This window comes from Vipera berus, assembly GCF_964194415.1.
Source record: "Vipera berus genome assembly, chromosome: 2".
Lineage (NCBI taxonomy): Eukaryota > Metazoa > Chordata > Lepidosauria > Squamata > Viperidae > Vipera > Vipera berus.
The window spans coordinates 105325886-105340455 of NC_138203.1; the positions used below are offsets into that span (position 1 = coordinate 105325886).

The window sequence follows — 14570 nt, forward strand, 5'->3', positions numbered from 1 at the left end:
CCCCCTGAGGGCAACTGCAATGCTGATGCGGCCCTCAATGAAATTGAGTTTGACACCCCTGTACTAGGATATTCACAAGCCACTCACCTTGTAAAGCCTTCATCCTGTAGATTGAGCACTAAATTGTCAGCTGTAAGATACACACGGTTCTGAGATGCGGCAATCTGTAAAAGTTTAGGGCAGTGGATAAAAAAAGCAGTTAGCAAAGATCCTGAAACACATGGCAGTTTGGCAGAAACATACCAAAGCACCGAAGGTTTTTTCAACACTTAGGAGATCCTTCCATAATCTCATCCCCTACAGGGGTTTGCAGCTTTAATTCCCATGATTCCCTTCAAGCATGCTGCATGGAAATAATGAAGTGTACTGTAATCAGTATGGAATGACTTGGAAAAGACTGATGTAATAGCAGCCAACCCTTGAAAAAAAGAAAAATCCCTGTAGAAGCAAGCTATGGACAAAATTCTCTCTTCCCTTTTGAAAGTGTATTAATCTTTTTGATGTCATCAGTATGGGCTGTTTTATCAGATCCCAGAACACAAACAGGTGTGGAATTTTAATTTGTTTCGTTACAAATTTCAGATCGATCCAGGTCCATCAGTATTCTTAAACGCCCAAATTCATTCTGCTTCTCCATCGGATTTTGTTCCTGCTGTGAGCCTTTTCCTAGTCTGTGACACCTGTTCTGCAAGTGACCACGACTGAGTACAGCCCGCTGAAATGATGTGGGCCTGCTCTTACAACAAGAGTCAAAGCCTTCTTGGCTCTTGTTAAGATGAGGAGATCAGCAGGCACTCGGGGTAAAGCTGAACATCAGGAGAAGCATATCATATTCGCCTTGGATTCATCACTTGGCCTGGTACAATGTGAAAGCAGCAGCTGAGGGTGGACAGGTGTACACATATACGAAAGCAAATCCACTAGTCTAATACTTACCGTTTTGGAGATATTTTGGGCAGCACGGATCTTGCGCAGCTTGATGTAACCTGGGTTCTTGCTGAGGGCTTCTCCAATGTGAGCAATCAGTTAAGGTCGCATTTCTTAAAAGTTTTGAACTCAGGCTCATCTTTTGCCATCCCCTCAGCTATGCTTAAGCTGCATTACTTTACCTGAAACCACGTTATGTGAAGATTAGCGTGCTCTTGCATTCTACTGCTACATCCAAAGCGCCTGAAACCTGTAGCAATCTTTCCCTCTCACATCAAAGCAAGGATATCATTTGAGCAGCTGTGGCTTCACCTTCAGCCTGAACAATCTTCTGCCTTTGTTCTTGCTTTGCTTTTTCCACAAGGAATTGTGCTCGCTGAGCTTCTTGCTGGGCTAGAGAACAGAGAGAAAATAGTATCTTGGCAAGAACCAGAGTCATGTAATAAACATGTGGAAATGCCAGAATGTTGCTAATTACTTCTTGCATTTATTAAATATTCAGTCACAAACAAATTACTGGACTTTTCAGCCTGGAAAGCCAAATGTAAATTTCCAGCTTTTTAGATAGTCTTTAAGTTTACATTTCGCCTTTATTTTTTTTATAAACAACTCCAGCCAGTGAACGTATCTAATACGCCTATTTTCCTCACAACCCTGTGAGGTGAATTAGGCTGAGAGTCAGTGACAGGCACAAGGTCACCCAGCTAGTATTACAATGAATTACATGATATTATAACAAACATTTATTCTTTATTTAAAACAGGGCTTCCCAAAGTCTTCAACTCATTAACTGCTTCATAAAGTTTCAGATTTTTCATCAATCCTCATTTACATGAAAATAATATTGAACTAATAGTAATACAAATAACAATAATGGATAGGTAAATAAAAATGCCAAATCGAGTCTAAACATCTAGCTGACTGTGCAACTAACCATAATAAAAGATGGATAGTGAGATTGACCGTTTGGAGAATCCTGATTTAAAACAAAAACCCAACCTTTTTTTCACGCAGAGAGCTAATATAGCATTCGAGTAACATGCTGTACGATGGATGCATCATTTTAAAAGTGGGATCCGAGCACTACTTATTTAATTCTTCCAATTTCTTACATTACATTACAATATGACTGGCATTAAACTTATATCACTTTAAACTACTTTTAGAATATCCAACTTTAAAATTAACTGATTTACACCTACACCCTGTCTCTTATAAAAATTATGTGGGAAGTAAATGTAATTAATTTATTGGTCTCAGTATTGCCCTCTAACTTATCTTGATTTCCTATGAAACAAAATGAAAAACAACAACACCTGAGTGATCTGACATTAAATCACAGATGGTCTCCTGTGGATAATCCGGAATCCAATTCAGGAGAACGGAAGAGCAAGGACTGAGGACAAGAGGGGGGAGAGCATGGCTGCCACAGGAAGCAAAAGACAAAAAGGATCAAAGAGAGGAGACGACATAATATAGGCGGTTTGTGCCGCAGCCTGTGGCAAGAGTAAAAGCAAACCGTTCAAATGACCACATAGGCTCGCAGAAAGGATTCTCATCTGAAGCTTCAATAAGATGTATGCAAATCATGGAATACACAGCCCTTCTTCAGAAAAATAGGCAATAAAAATGGCATTGTAAAATGATGTAGTGCCTTCTAGTGTTCTTGTCAATCTTTTTACCAGCAGTAACCATAGGTGGTGTCTGTTCCTATATAACAAAGTAACATGCTACATAAATATACTTTTATGTGTTTCTCTTCTCTCATGTGTGCACTCAGAAACCCCAAGTTGGACTGCATACCCCTTATTCTGGATCATAGGACAGGAGAGAGAATTGCTTAGAATGGAATTTACCTATATGTTGAGCAACTGCCCACCTGCCTCTCATATAGGGACGAGTTTAAAGAATTTTTCAGGAATGTTTTTCCCTGCAGCCCTTTGCTAGCATGATCCTATTTTCAAATCCAGTCTTCTTTTTTCGGTTTCTCCAGCTGTTACAGTTTCCTTTAATTTAAGCATCAACTCACCCACTTGCTTGGATTCAACTGCTGCCGTGTATTCTCGGCTAAAACTCAGCTCTGTGATAGCTACGTCATCCAATATAAGGCTAAAATCCTTTGCTCGCTCTGTCAGTTCCCGTCGAATAAGCAAAGATACCTAAAAAAAAAAAGCCACAGTTCTTGCTCAAGGATATTTCCTTTTGCCCAGAAAAAGTGACAAAAACATAAGTCACAGAATCATGTTGCTGAAGTGACCATTTAAATCCTTGCACCTATCCCTTTGGTACAAAAATCTATCCACTCATGTCCAAAACATCCCAGCAAGAGGAGTCCATCACCACTACCTGTCTGATCGATTCTGCTGTTAAACGGCTCTTACCATTTGATATTTAAACATAATATGCCTTCCTGTAACTTTGGATAGTGGGATGGGCAACATTTAAATTTAATAAATCAACTTAAAAGTCATATATCTGAACAGTCTTTTGAAGTGTTTTTTCCCCCTCAATGTCAGTTTTTCAGATATCTGAAAGCTGCCATCATAATTCCCTTCAGTTTTAAGGACTAAATATTCCCTGTCCTCTCAGTCTCTTTTCATGATATTTGTTTCTAATTATCCAATGGTTCTCATTGCCTCTTCCTGACCTTATTTATTTTGTAAATTCTTACATTCTTCTTCTTCAAGTAGAATACATTTTTCCAGTGCTTTTTTTGTAAAAGAAAAAAAAAGGTGCCGGAACTCACAGATGTCATACAACCCGCCTTGCCTACCCTACAAGGTTCCATCCAAAAAAAGTGCCGGAACTCCGTTCTGAGCGTTCTATGAGAAAAAAAGCCCTGCATTTTTCTTTTAAAAAAAAAGCCATAATAATTCTTAAAGAACTGGGCTTAATACTGGGCCCTTTTCAAGATAGCTGCTCTGCAAGGTAAGAGTTACTTTTTTCTTATCCACGATCTGCTGATTCCACTGCAAAAGCTGGGTCTTTGGCAGTGCTCTCCCTGGTTTTGAATGGGAGCACTTAGGAGTGACCCAAGACAACCTTTGGACGACCTTGACCCAGTGGGCAAGGGAGGGGGGGGGTCTTGAAGATTCCAATTCCCTCTGGAAGTGATTGAAAAGTCATTGGGCGTATCCATCTTCCTGTCGAGCAGTTTCGTCTTCTATGCACATCAGAATTTTAACTTTCACTTTTTGGCTACATTGTTTTATCTTGCTTACTGTTTTAAAAGTTGATTAATGGGGGTTGATTTATTTCAACCTCTGGCTGGATTCTAATTGCTTTTTCTTTTTCTTTCTTTTGATATATGTTGTTCTGGGTAACCTCTTGTCCCTTCCGTATGGAAAGCATGAGGTTCAGGTGGGAGGGATGAAGAGTTCTCAGATTCTCACCACTGGTTTCTGTATTTTTTGAATTTGCAAAAGTTCCATTGAACTTTGCTTATAAACCTGGATTGAAATATAGAGGCAAACATACTTTTTTTGTTCTCTGTTCCCCGGCTAGGTTTTACAGATTAAGAAGGCTGCACAGTCTCTGAAACCCAAAAAAGCAGGATGGGGAGATGTGCAGCTCCTAGCTGGGTTCCTCTCTCAAAAGCTTGATCAAACCTTTAATGATTGTTAAAAAAGAATGTAAAGATCTGAAGCTTTATTTTTGGATGCGGATGAATATACACAAAAGGACTTTGATCCAGTTCCAGATCAAAGGAACAATTTCATGGCTGGAGAACCAGCAAAGTGGATTTTATCTGCTGTTCTGAAGTTTAAGCCTGCACATTCATTCAACTTTATAGCTCTGACTACAAGGGAAAGAGATTCCAGATCTCTACGAAGTCTGAGGGAGACTGGATGGATTTATTACAGTTAATTGGCAATTACTTCTGCTTGCACTTTGATTGGAAGATAGACATATTTTGGAGACTGAATTTACTATATTTAATTAAATAACAATTGACTAGGGACGATATTAACAAACAAACATGAATATTAGACCCAGGGCATCTGTTTATAACTTCTGGGATGATTTGGGATAGACAAGATGCTGTGGTAAATTTTTCTGTGAGTGGATTACAATAACAGCTTGTTAACAGTTTTGAACTTTTGTTTCACTAATATTGTTTTTTCCATTAACTACTTGGTCATTAATATAACATATATAACACAGGTCAACAAGTTGTAAATAGATTTAATAGTTTAAAAAATTTGGAGGGCTTGTTTCGCAAGGGTGGAAATTAATGCTGTAGTACTATATTAATCAGTATTCAACTAGAGGGGATAATATGTGTATAATGTCTTTTATTGAGGCACCTTTTTAATGCTTTGATTCTTTTATGTTTTGTGTGTTTTGTCCTTTTGGAATTTCTTTTTTTTTTAGTTTTGTATTTTGTATTTGAACCTTGTTTTGAATAAAATAAAAATAAACGTAAAAAAACCCCTGGACTTAATAGTTAATGCAAGATCTGAGCAAGGCAGAATAAAAAAATACTCTAAAACTACATTTGCTATTTCTGCAGCCACATTGTACTACTTGCCTATGCATGTCTGCTACCAAGTCAGGATATTTCCCACTCAATTTCTTGCCTAGAGGAAATTTTCAAAAGATCTCATTTGTTCCCCAAACAATTGCTTAGTACGTAAATCATCTGCAACCAGTAAACTACTGGACACACCTGTGAAAAGTAGGATTAAGTGCAGGAAGACAGGTCTGGTATCATAAAAGGACAAACCTGAGCTCGTTGGGTAATGAGCTGTGACGCATTAAACTTTGCTACCACACTTTTGAGTACTTCATTGACAATGGAAGGAAGAACCCGTTCTTCATAGTCTAGTCCAAGTCGCTGATATAAGCTGGGCAATTCTACAGCATTGGGCCTTGATAGAACACGCAAGGAGATATTCACCATCTGCAGATCTAGAGACAAAATCAAGTCAACCACGATCTCTAAAGTGCTTTCTATTTTATTTCTCAAGTCTGATTATATGTCTAATTACACCATCCTGAATCAGTTGTTTTTTTCTTTTTTTTAAACATATTTTTATTATTTTTTTTATAATTACAAATCTTTAGTGCTTAGTAAACAATGTGTTGTCTGGGTACAAATATTTAACTAGATAATATATCTTAAGTTCCTACTCTCTACCCCTTTTTTCTAGCCATTGGTAAAATACATCCCATGTCTGATCTTCTTTCCGTTTCCTTTTTCAATGTGAACCTGTCCATTTCCACAGTCCAATTTTTTTTTTAAATTTTCTCTTCTTCCACTTCATTTTTCCAGTACTGTGCAAATGTAATTTTCGCTGCTGTTAATACTTGTAACATTACATATACACATTTTTATCATAGTTTTCTGAGGTTATACCTAAGAGAAATGATTCCAGCTTAAGATCTACATGTTTTCTTAGCATTTTATCTAACCATGTACCGTATATACTTGAGTATAAGCCGACTCGAGTATAAGCCGAGACCTCCAATTTCACCCCCAAAAACTGGAAAAAGTTATTGACTCGAGTATAAGCCGATCCGCCGTTCTGCAAGCCTCCGCCGCCGGCGGAGGCTGGATCCGTGCTCTGCAAGCCTCTGCCGCCAGCAGAGGCTCGATCCGCCATTTTGCAAGCCTGAATACACAGGAATACCCTGTGTGGCCGCGGCTCTCGGGGAAGCCCTGGCTGTCCGCTTCCTCGCTCCACGCTGCCATTCGGGGCCCGCGCGTTCCCCGGGCAAATCGCGGCGCCCAGCAGGCGAGGAAACACGCCCGCTCCAGTCGCCCCCCCTTCCCTCAGGAGACGCGAAGCAAGTGACCGCCCGGAGCTTACCGAGGACTTGCGCGCGGCCGAGGCTTCGGTGCTTCCAGGATCGCGCGCACCTCTCCCAAGCCGCCGCCGTCCGGAGACCTGCCGACGTTTGGGGAGGTTTGGGGAGGTGCCCAAACCTCCCCAAACGTCGGCAGGTCTCCGGACCTCCGCGCCCTGCCTGCCTGCTTCTTTCCACAGTGGAAAGAAGCAGGCAGGCAGGGCGCGGAGGTCCGGAGACCTGCCGACGTTTGGGGAGGTGCGCGCGCACCTCCCCAAACCTCCCCAAACTTCGGCAGGTCTCCGGACGGCGGTGGCTTGGGAGAGGTGCGCGCGATCCCGGAAGCACCAAAGCCTCGGCCGCGCACAAGTCCTCGGTAAGTTGTTGACTGGAGTATAAGCCGAAGTGGAATTTTTCAGCCCAAAAAGTGGGCTGAAAAATTCGGCTTATACTCAAGTATATACGGTATGTATTTTTGACCAGATTTGTTTTGCTTTGGGGCATGTCCACCAAAGGTGGTAGTACGTGCCTGGCTTTTGCCTACATTTCCAACAATTGCTAGATGTGTTTTTAAACATTTTTGCTAACCTCTCAGGTGGTAGATGCCATCTATAATACATTTTATATAGATTTTCTTTGTATGCAGCTGCCATTCTCATCCCGAATCAGTTGTTTTGAAGTCCTTAATTTACATTCTGGCCAGACAACTGTATGATCTTCCAAGTACCAACAGAAGGGTATCAAAAGTGATATAGAATGCAAAACTCAAAATTATAGAAACACAAATCCTATTTACTCCACAATGGTCACTTATAGATTTCAATGGTTTTGTGACATCATTCTTAGTATAAACTTCATTGTGGCATTGTTATAAAGACTAAAGATGGAGAAATATCTACATACATCATCCTGACTTCTTAGGAAGTAAAAACTCTGTGCAACTCTGTTCTTACCTTTGGATCCTGTTGGTGACGAAATTTTGCGGGGCCGGGCTCGAATATCATAAATTATTGGATACTGGAACCAAGGAATTCTGTGGAGATTAGCAATAATTATAACTGAATGAGATGTAAAAAAGAAATAAAATCCTATGCCTCTTATTTGGAGATACAAATATTTCCACATAACTTAAACTTTACTCTTTAACGAGAAAATATTTCTGAAATTTTTAAGAGCACTATCTTAACAAAAATAGAAATTATATCAAAATGAGGGTTTTTTTAAAATAGCTTTGAGGGAAAATTTAAAAACTATCTTCCCAAACTGAAGTAATACCAAATTAAATTTTGGGGAAAATATCTTTGGAAACATTGGTATGAAGATATTGCCTTGAAATTACTGGTAAATTCTAAATATTTTTTTTATTACACCACCCAATCTCCTAGATCAGCGGCCCACAACCCTTTGGGCACCAGGGACTGGTTCCATGGAGATTTTTCTGCTGACCCGAGGGGGTGTGGTTTTGTGTGCTGCCTGCATCTCACGGATGGGGCTTCGCTTGTTTGCGTGGCCCAGTTGCTGGCATGCCACGGACCAGTGCTGATACATGGACCGGGGTTGGGGACCCCTGCCCTAGATGAATACCTGAAATGAAGTCCCTCTGCAAGAATAGTATCCTGCTGAACTCCACCAATGCGGTTGAAGAATATTGCTCTTTGTCCACCTTCCACTGTAGAAATCAAAAGCATTCTGGTGTTACCACCATCAGTTGAACAATAGAAAGAGATTAAAGAATTAGAATAAAAGTTACCTACCTGTAAAGACAGACTCACGGATTCCATAAGCTGCAGCTCCAGCACCCAACAGCAACTTTAAAGCAGTGCTCATCCCACGCGGGCCAGTAGGCAGGCGGCCAGCAAAGTCTTTCAGGCTTTGAGCCATGGCTAACCTTGTTATGGAGACAGGTCCAGAATTATACAATTACACAATTCTGCAAAATTTCGCTAAAGTATGGAAGTAGAAGTGAACTGTGCATGAAGTATTTTATGTATGTAATTATCTCTGAATGAAGAATTCTGTGCCGAGAACACCAATAAGAATCCTGAAACTTGCTAACCACTTATACGGACCATGGTATATGTAGATAAGATATGATAAAGCAGCCATTCTTTACTGCTAGGATGCCAAGAGCGAAAGTTAATTTTTTATTAAGGAACATCACACAGTACAGAAGCGCGGTATTACAGGCTTCTAAAAAGGCTATGGTCTTCCCAGTTGCAATGTATGGCAGTGAAAGTTGGACCATAAGAAAGGCTGAGCGCCAAAGAATTGAGGCCTTTGAACTCTGGTGCTGGAGAAGACTCCTGCGAGTCCCTTGGACTGCAAGGCGATCAAACCGGTCAGTCCTAGAGGAGATCAACCCTGACTGCTCTTTAGAAGGCCAGATCCTGAAGCTCAAACTCAAATACTTTGGCCACCTAATGAGAAGGAAAGACTCACTGGAGAAGAGCCCAATGCTGGGAAAGATTGAGGGCAAGAGAAGAAGGGGACGACAGAGAATGAGGTGGCTGGATGGAGTCACTGAAGCAGTAGGCGTGAGCCTAAATGGACTCCAGAAGATGGTAGAGGACAGGAAAGCCTGGAGGAACGTTGTCCATGGGGTCGCGATGGGTCGGACACGACTTCGCAACTAACAACAACAAAAAGCCATGCAAGCGGGGCAATTGTCTATGGAGCGGGGTAATGCAAGCGAATTCAGCCCCCCCCCCCATTCGTTCAGCACAGCTGTTAAATCATGAATAAAATCCGCCCATCCTACAGCATGCCCCTTGTATGAAACGGTCTCATTAAAAGCACTGGATCAGCCAGCCGCTCCCTTCCCCCACATGCCTGCTGCCCCTTCACTACAGAGAATTCATCCTCGGGGAAGCAGGCGGAGGCTCTAAAATGCTTCTGCTCCTCTCAGAAAAACCTCCCGGCATCCGCCTCCGAGGATAACCAGCCCTCACCCTCGTTCCTCAGTCACGCCGCCGCGCCGCAGAGAAGGACACAGGAAACGGCGGGCTCTGAAAAACGTTTCCGGGTCAGGCCGGAAGGGCTTTATCCCTTGCGCAAGCGTGGCGCTCGAGCGGCCCCGAAAGCGGCTAATGGCTCTCCAGCCATTAGCCTAGTGGCGCTTCGTCATTTGCGGCTCGGCCCATCTGGAAACGCAACGTGCGCCAGTGCGAACAGTGTGGGGCTTCGTTTCCGTCCGTGGCTCGAGCGCCTGGAAGCGAAAGCGCAATTCGGGAACAGGAAGTGGCTGACCCCGGAAGAGGAAGCCGCTGCCCCGCCCCCCCCGTGGGAGAAAACCACGAGTTCGCCGCTTTAAAGATGGCGGCGGGCCCCGCGAGGAAGCGTCTCCGCACGGAGGGCGGCTCTGCGGACGGAGAGGCGTTTGATCCCCGCCGCGCCGGGAAGAGGCGGCTGGTGGTGATCCTGGAGGGAGCGTCGCTGGAGAGCGTCAAGGTGCGAGGAGGCGCGCCAGGCTGGCCGAGAGTGCTGGGCAAAGTTTTAAAGTCTCGGGGAAGAGCACGGAGGAGGATCCGGGAGGAGAAGCGGCTTTAAACTCCCCTTCCGAAGCAGTCGCCAAAGGCGAAAGCTCCTTCGGGGGTGGGTGGGTGGGTGGGGGCGGCTTTATCGCCTTTCTCTGAAATACGTTGGATTTAATCTGTGTGCGGGACAAAAGATCCTATCCTGACGGCAGCGTTTCTCGGCCAGCAGTTCCCAAGCTGGTTGTGTCCGCGGGGAGGTTGAGAGCAACCGCCGGAATCGTCACTTTGGACGGATTCTGGAAATTGTAATCCCAGCGTATTTGGACGGCTTTTAAAAAAAAAATGTCGGGAAGAAGAACCGAGGCAATACTATTATCAGAGGCCATATATTTAAGCGTAGGTGTCATAACCGGTAGTATGGGGTGCAGCGATCTTAGTTTCTTAAAACACGATGTTAGATTAAGAGCACTGATATAGTAAGGGAAATTCTGTTGAGAAATAAAATTGCCATTTCCTCCCACAAATTCAATATATGGAGTGCCATGTGTCAGACAGAACGTAAATGTCTCTTGCTCAAGAACCAGTGGTGTAGAACCAGGGAGTTCAGAAGTCATATAGAAAAGTTTATCTGTGAATGGGAGCTTTTCCTAATTTGCCACTGTTTTATTGTTTTAAGGTTGGGAAAACATATGAATTGCTTAATTGTGACAAGCATAAATCCTTGCTTCTGAGGAATGGCAGAGACCCTGGAGGAGTTCGACCAGATATCACCCACCAGGTATTCTATGCAGGTTTAAGTCCAGTTTTATGGCCCACCTCTGTTCCTGAAATATTAAATGGGAAATTACATTCATGAAAAGGCCAGAAACTAATGCTGGCATTTCTGTTTTTGAATCACGCCACAAATGCTCCTTTTTATTTTTTCACTATTATTTCTTAGTTATGCATATACTAATACTTTCTTCAGGCACTGCCCTTTCTCATATATTCTTTACAACAGTCTTGAAGTCTTCTGAGAGATACTTCCTAGATTTTGCTTTTTAAATAGGTACATATATGATTTTTCATTTTTTTACTTTAGAGCCTCTTGATGCTCATGGATAGTCCCTTAAACCGAGCTGGCCTTCTCCAAGTATACATCCATACAGAAAAAAATGTTCTTATTGAAGTCAATCCACAGACAAGAATTCCTCGCACCTTTGATCGTTTTTGTGGTCTTATGGGTAAGAAATGCAACTAAGATATACCACCCCATTAAGCATACTGAGCAATGTTTGTCTGTGGATCTTTGTATTAAACTAGTCTGATACAGGTGCACACTACCTTGCAGAATGTTTATATAGGGTAGCCTAGGTAGTTATATTTCCAGGTGCTGTTAGTTTATAACCTGTCCGTCACATTAGGGTAACATACTGAAGCAATGGAATTTCTGATACTATTTCTGGAACATATTTGCCTTTTTGTTGAGCCTGGAAGTACAATATATTTTGTATTCAGTACAAGAAGTAAAGAGCAAACATAAAATATTGAAATAATGCTGGGGCTTGAACTATAAAAAGTTGAAGTTCACTGTAGTTTACATGTAATTATAATTTAATGAAATACATGGATGTGATTATGTTCCATCTATTTTACATTTATATAACTAACATTTTATCCTGTGGCACCATTTTTTAAAAGGTCCAAGGCTCCATATATGATCCTGAGTCTTACAGTCACTTGTGCTTTACATTGCAAATGTAAATCCATTCAATCTCTTAAGGGTAGAGAACCGGGCTTTTTGTATGATTCTGCATTTTGTCAGTCCATTGGTCTGCTAAGAAGGTTAGAGAGCCATCATCTGGGTTGAAAGTATTTTTACATTATGTTACTAAATTAAATCACTTTCCCTTTCTGGGGGTGACAAATGGATATTAGCTTTCCCTGTCAGGTCATATTAATTAGTAGGTCATGAATTATGCATTAGTCTATGGCATAGGTGTCAAACTCGCCGTGCCAAATGACGTGTGGCGACATATCGCTACTTTTTTTTTGCATTGCCAGAGCTGGGGTGGGTGCGGCCTCCACATGATGCAACCAGCCTGCGGGCCAGCAGTTTGACAGCCCTGGTCTGTGGAAAAAGAAAATATTCTGAAAACCACTGCTTGGATGGGATTGTTGCAAGCAACTAACAATATGTACCGGTACTTCTGTATTCTCAGTGTTTCTTTGTCTCTCCTTAGTTCAGCTGCTGCATAAGTTTAGTGTCAGAGCTGCTGATGGCCCTCAGAAGCTGTTAAAGGTACTAATTCGACTATGATTCTATAGAAGATTAATTATGTTTCTATTACCAGCTCAATCCAGTTTTTTTCCCTGTAGGTGATCAAGAACCCAGTGACAGATCACCTCCCTGTGGGCTGCACAAAATTAGGCACCTCTTTCTCAGCCCCTCAGGTGACAGACATGCGTGACTTAGTCCCTACTGCGGATCCTATAGCCATCATTGTGGGGGCGTTTGCTCATGGATCGGTAAGGCCTGTATATGCTCTTAGACCCTCTCTCTTATTTGCAAGCCAGTTATCTCACCTCCATCTTAATTGAGGTTCTGGCAGCAAAGATAATATAGGTAGTCCTCAGCTTCTGACCACAGTTGAGCCCAAAATTTCTGTTGCTAAACAAGACATTTGTTAAGTGAGTTTTGCCCATTTTAGAACCTTTCTTGCCACATTTCTTAAGTGAATCATTGCAGTTGTTCAGTTAGTAACACAACTGTTAAGTGGATTTAACTTCCCCATTGACTTTGATTGTCAGAAGATTGCAAAAGATGATAACGTGACCTCAGGACAGCAACTGTCATAAACACAAGTCAGTTGCCAAGCATCTGAATTTTGATCAGTGATCATGGGGATGCTGCAACAGTTGTAAGAGAAAAACAGTCATGTTATTTTTTTCAGTGCTATTGTATCTTTGAACAATCACTATATGAATTGATGTAAGTTAAGGACTACCTATAATGGCTCTTGTTATGGATTAAGTGTCTTAAAAACACGTACTGTAAACTTGGTCCCTGTGACAGGGACACGGTGGCTCAGTGGGTTAGGACGCTGAGCTTGTTGATCAGTTTGGCGGATCGAATCCCAAGTGCCGCGTAACAGAGTGAGCGCCTGTTATTTGTCCCAGCTTCTGCCAACCTAGCAGTTCGAAAGCACGCAAAAATGCAAGTAGAAGAATAGGGACCATTACAGTGGGAAGGTAACAGCGTTCCGTGCGCCTTTGGCCTCTAGTCATGCTGGCCACATGACCACGGAGATGTCCTCGGACAAGCGCTGGCTCTTCGGCTTTGAAACGGAGATGAGCACCGCCCCCTAGAGTTGGAAACAACTAGCACACATGTGCAGGGGAACCTTTACCTTTACCTTAAACTTGGTACATTTCTATAAAGAGGGGTGGGAATACTAGTGCTAATAGTCTCCTGCGCTGACTTACCACTTAAAGAGGGAAACCTAAGTTGCTGAGATTATGGAGCTGGTTTTTTTAAGAGTGCACCAATTTACAGAGGTATAGAAACCGAAATTTGTTTTCTGGGAAGTTAGATCATTTGTCTAACTTACATTCTCTGTTGTATAATTGATTGGAGTATTAATCACCTAGATATTAAGCAATAACATATATACTATAGAAAACTTGACTGGTTGCCATTTTCCTCCTTCAGCTTAATGTTGACTACACAGAAAAGACCATATCTATCAGCAACTATCCACTCTCTGCTGCTTTGACTTGTGCTAAAATCACCACAGCTTTTGAAGAAATGTGGGGAGTTGTATAAGCCTTTTGTTTTGTTTATAGATTCTCAGCCTATATTTTGATCTAACAGGGCTCTCTGTATTGTAAATGTTATGTACTGTACCCTTATTTATGGGAAATACATCCTTTTTTGTAGCAAATAAAAGATTTTTTGTATATAGCAGTGTGATACTTAATAGCAATAGCACTTAACTTTACAGCCCTCTCTAAGTGGTTTACAGAGTCAGCATATTGCCCGCAACCATCTGGGTCCTCATTTTACCAACCTTGGAAGGATAGAAGATTGAGTCAACCTTGAGCTGGTTAGAATCGAACTCTTGGCAGTGAGCAAGCCTGCAATACTGCATTCTAACCATTGCATCACCACAGCTCTTAAATAATGGTTAGCAATAGTTGCTGTATAGTAGTGGCCAAAATTGTGGAAACCTTTTGGGAAAAGTGTACAGTAGAAATGCCACCTTTGGTTAAGTTTCCACCAATTTTTCTTCTAATTTCTTTATAACTGTAGCCTTGTTCACTTAATAATACTATTTTACATTGCTTTTTGGGCAACCAGTCAACTCTTTGCAGCATTGCTTTAATTTTATTACATTTTAC

At 41.9% G+C, this 14570-nt stretch overlaps 2 protein-coding genes across 3 annotated transcripts; one reads left to right on the top strand and one right to left on the bottom strand.

The window, feature by feature from the left end:
- Positions 1–83: 83 nt before the first annotated feature.
- On the bottom strand, positions 84–9744 carry PHB2 (prohibitin 2; the record flags this gene model as incomplete). Of its 2 annotated transcripts, none has more annotated exons than XM_081319432.1 (9): positions 9666–9744; positions 8472–8605; positions 8302–8386; positions 7671–7750; positions 5654–5838; positions 2957–3086; positions 1215–1320; positions 937–1012; positions 84–164 (listed from the first exon to the last, which is right to left on the bottom strand). In XM_081319432.1, exons 2-9 carry the CDS (start codon positions 8596–8598, stop codon positions 84–86), a joined length of 870 nt encoding a protein of 289 aa, XP_081175558.1. In that variant the 5' UTR covers positions 8599–8605; positions 9666–9744. The 2 variants fall into 2 exon arrangements, with proteins under 2 accessions (XP_081175558.1, XP_081175559.1); XM_081319433.1 differs by having other exon boundaries at positions 8472–8600; positions 9666–9713.
- Positions 9745–9845: 101 nt separating this feature from the next.
- On the top strand, positions 9846–14129 carry EMG1 (EMG1 N1-specific pseudouridine methyltransferase). The gene is made up of 6 exons (XM_081319434.1): positions 9846–10164; positions 10867–10968; positions 11272–11413; positions 12413–12471; positions 12549–12698; positions 13882–14129. The coding sequence occupies exons 1-6, from the start codon at positions 10030–10032 to the stop codon at positions 13993–13995; spliced, it is 702 nt and encodes a 233-aa protein (XP_081175560.1). The 5' UTR covers positions 9846–10029; the 3' UTR covers positions 13996–14129.
- Positions 14130–14570: the final 441 nt, after the last annotated feature.

Excerpts from the sequence above, each read along its gene's own strand:
- EMG1 (XM_081319434.1), top strand. The coding sequence starts at position 10,030 with ATGGCGGCGGGCCCCGCGAGGAAGCGTCTCCGCACGGAGGGCGGCTCT. Across the intron at positions 10,165-10,866 it reads CGTCGCTGGAGAGCGTCAAG|GTTGGGAAAACATATGAATT; the intron begins GTGCGAGGAGGC and ends TATTGTTTTAAG. Across the intron at positions 12,472-12,548 it reads GCCCTCAGAAGCTGTTAAAG|GTGATCAAGAACCCAGTGAC; the intron begins GTACTAATTCGA and ends TTTTCCCTGTAG.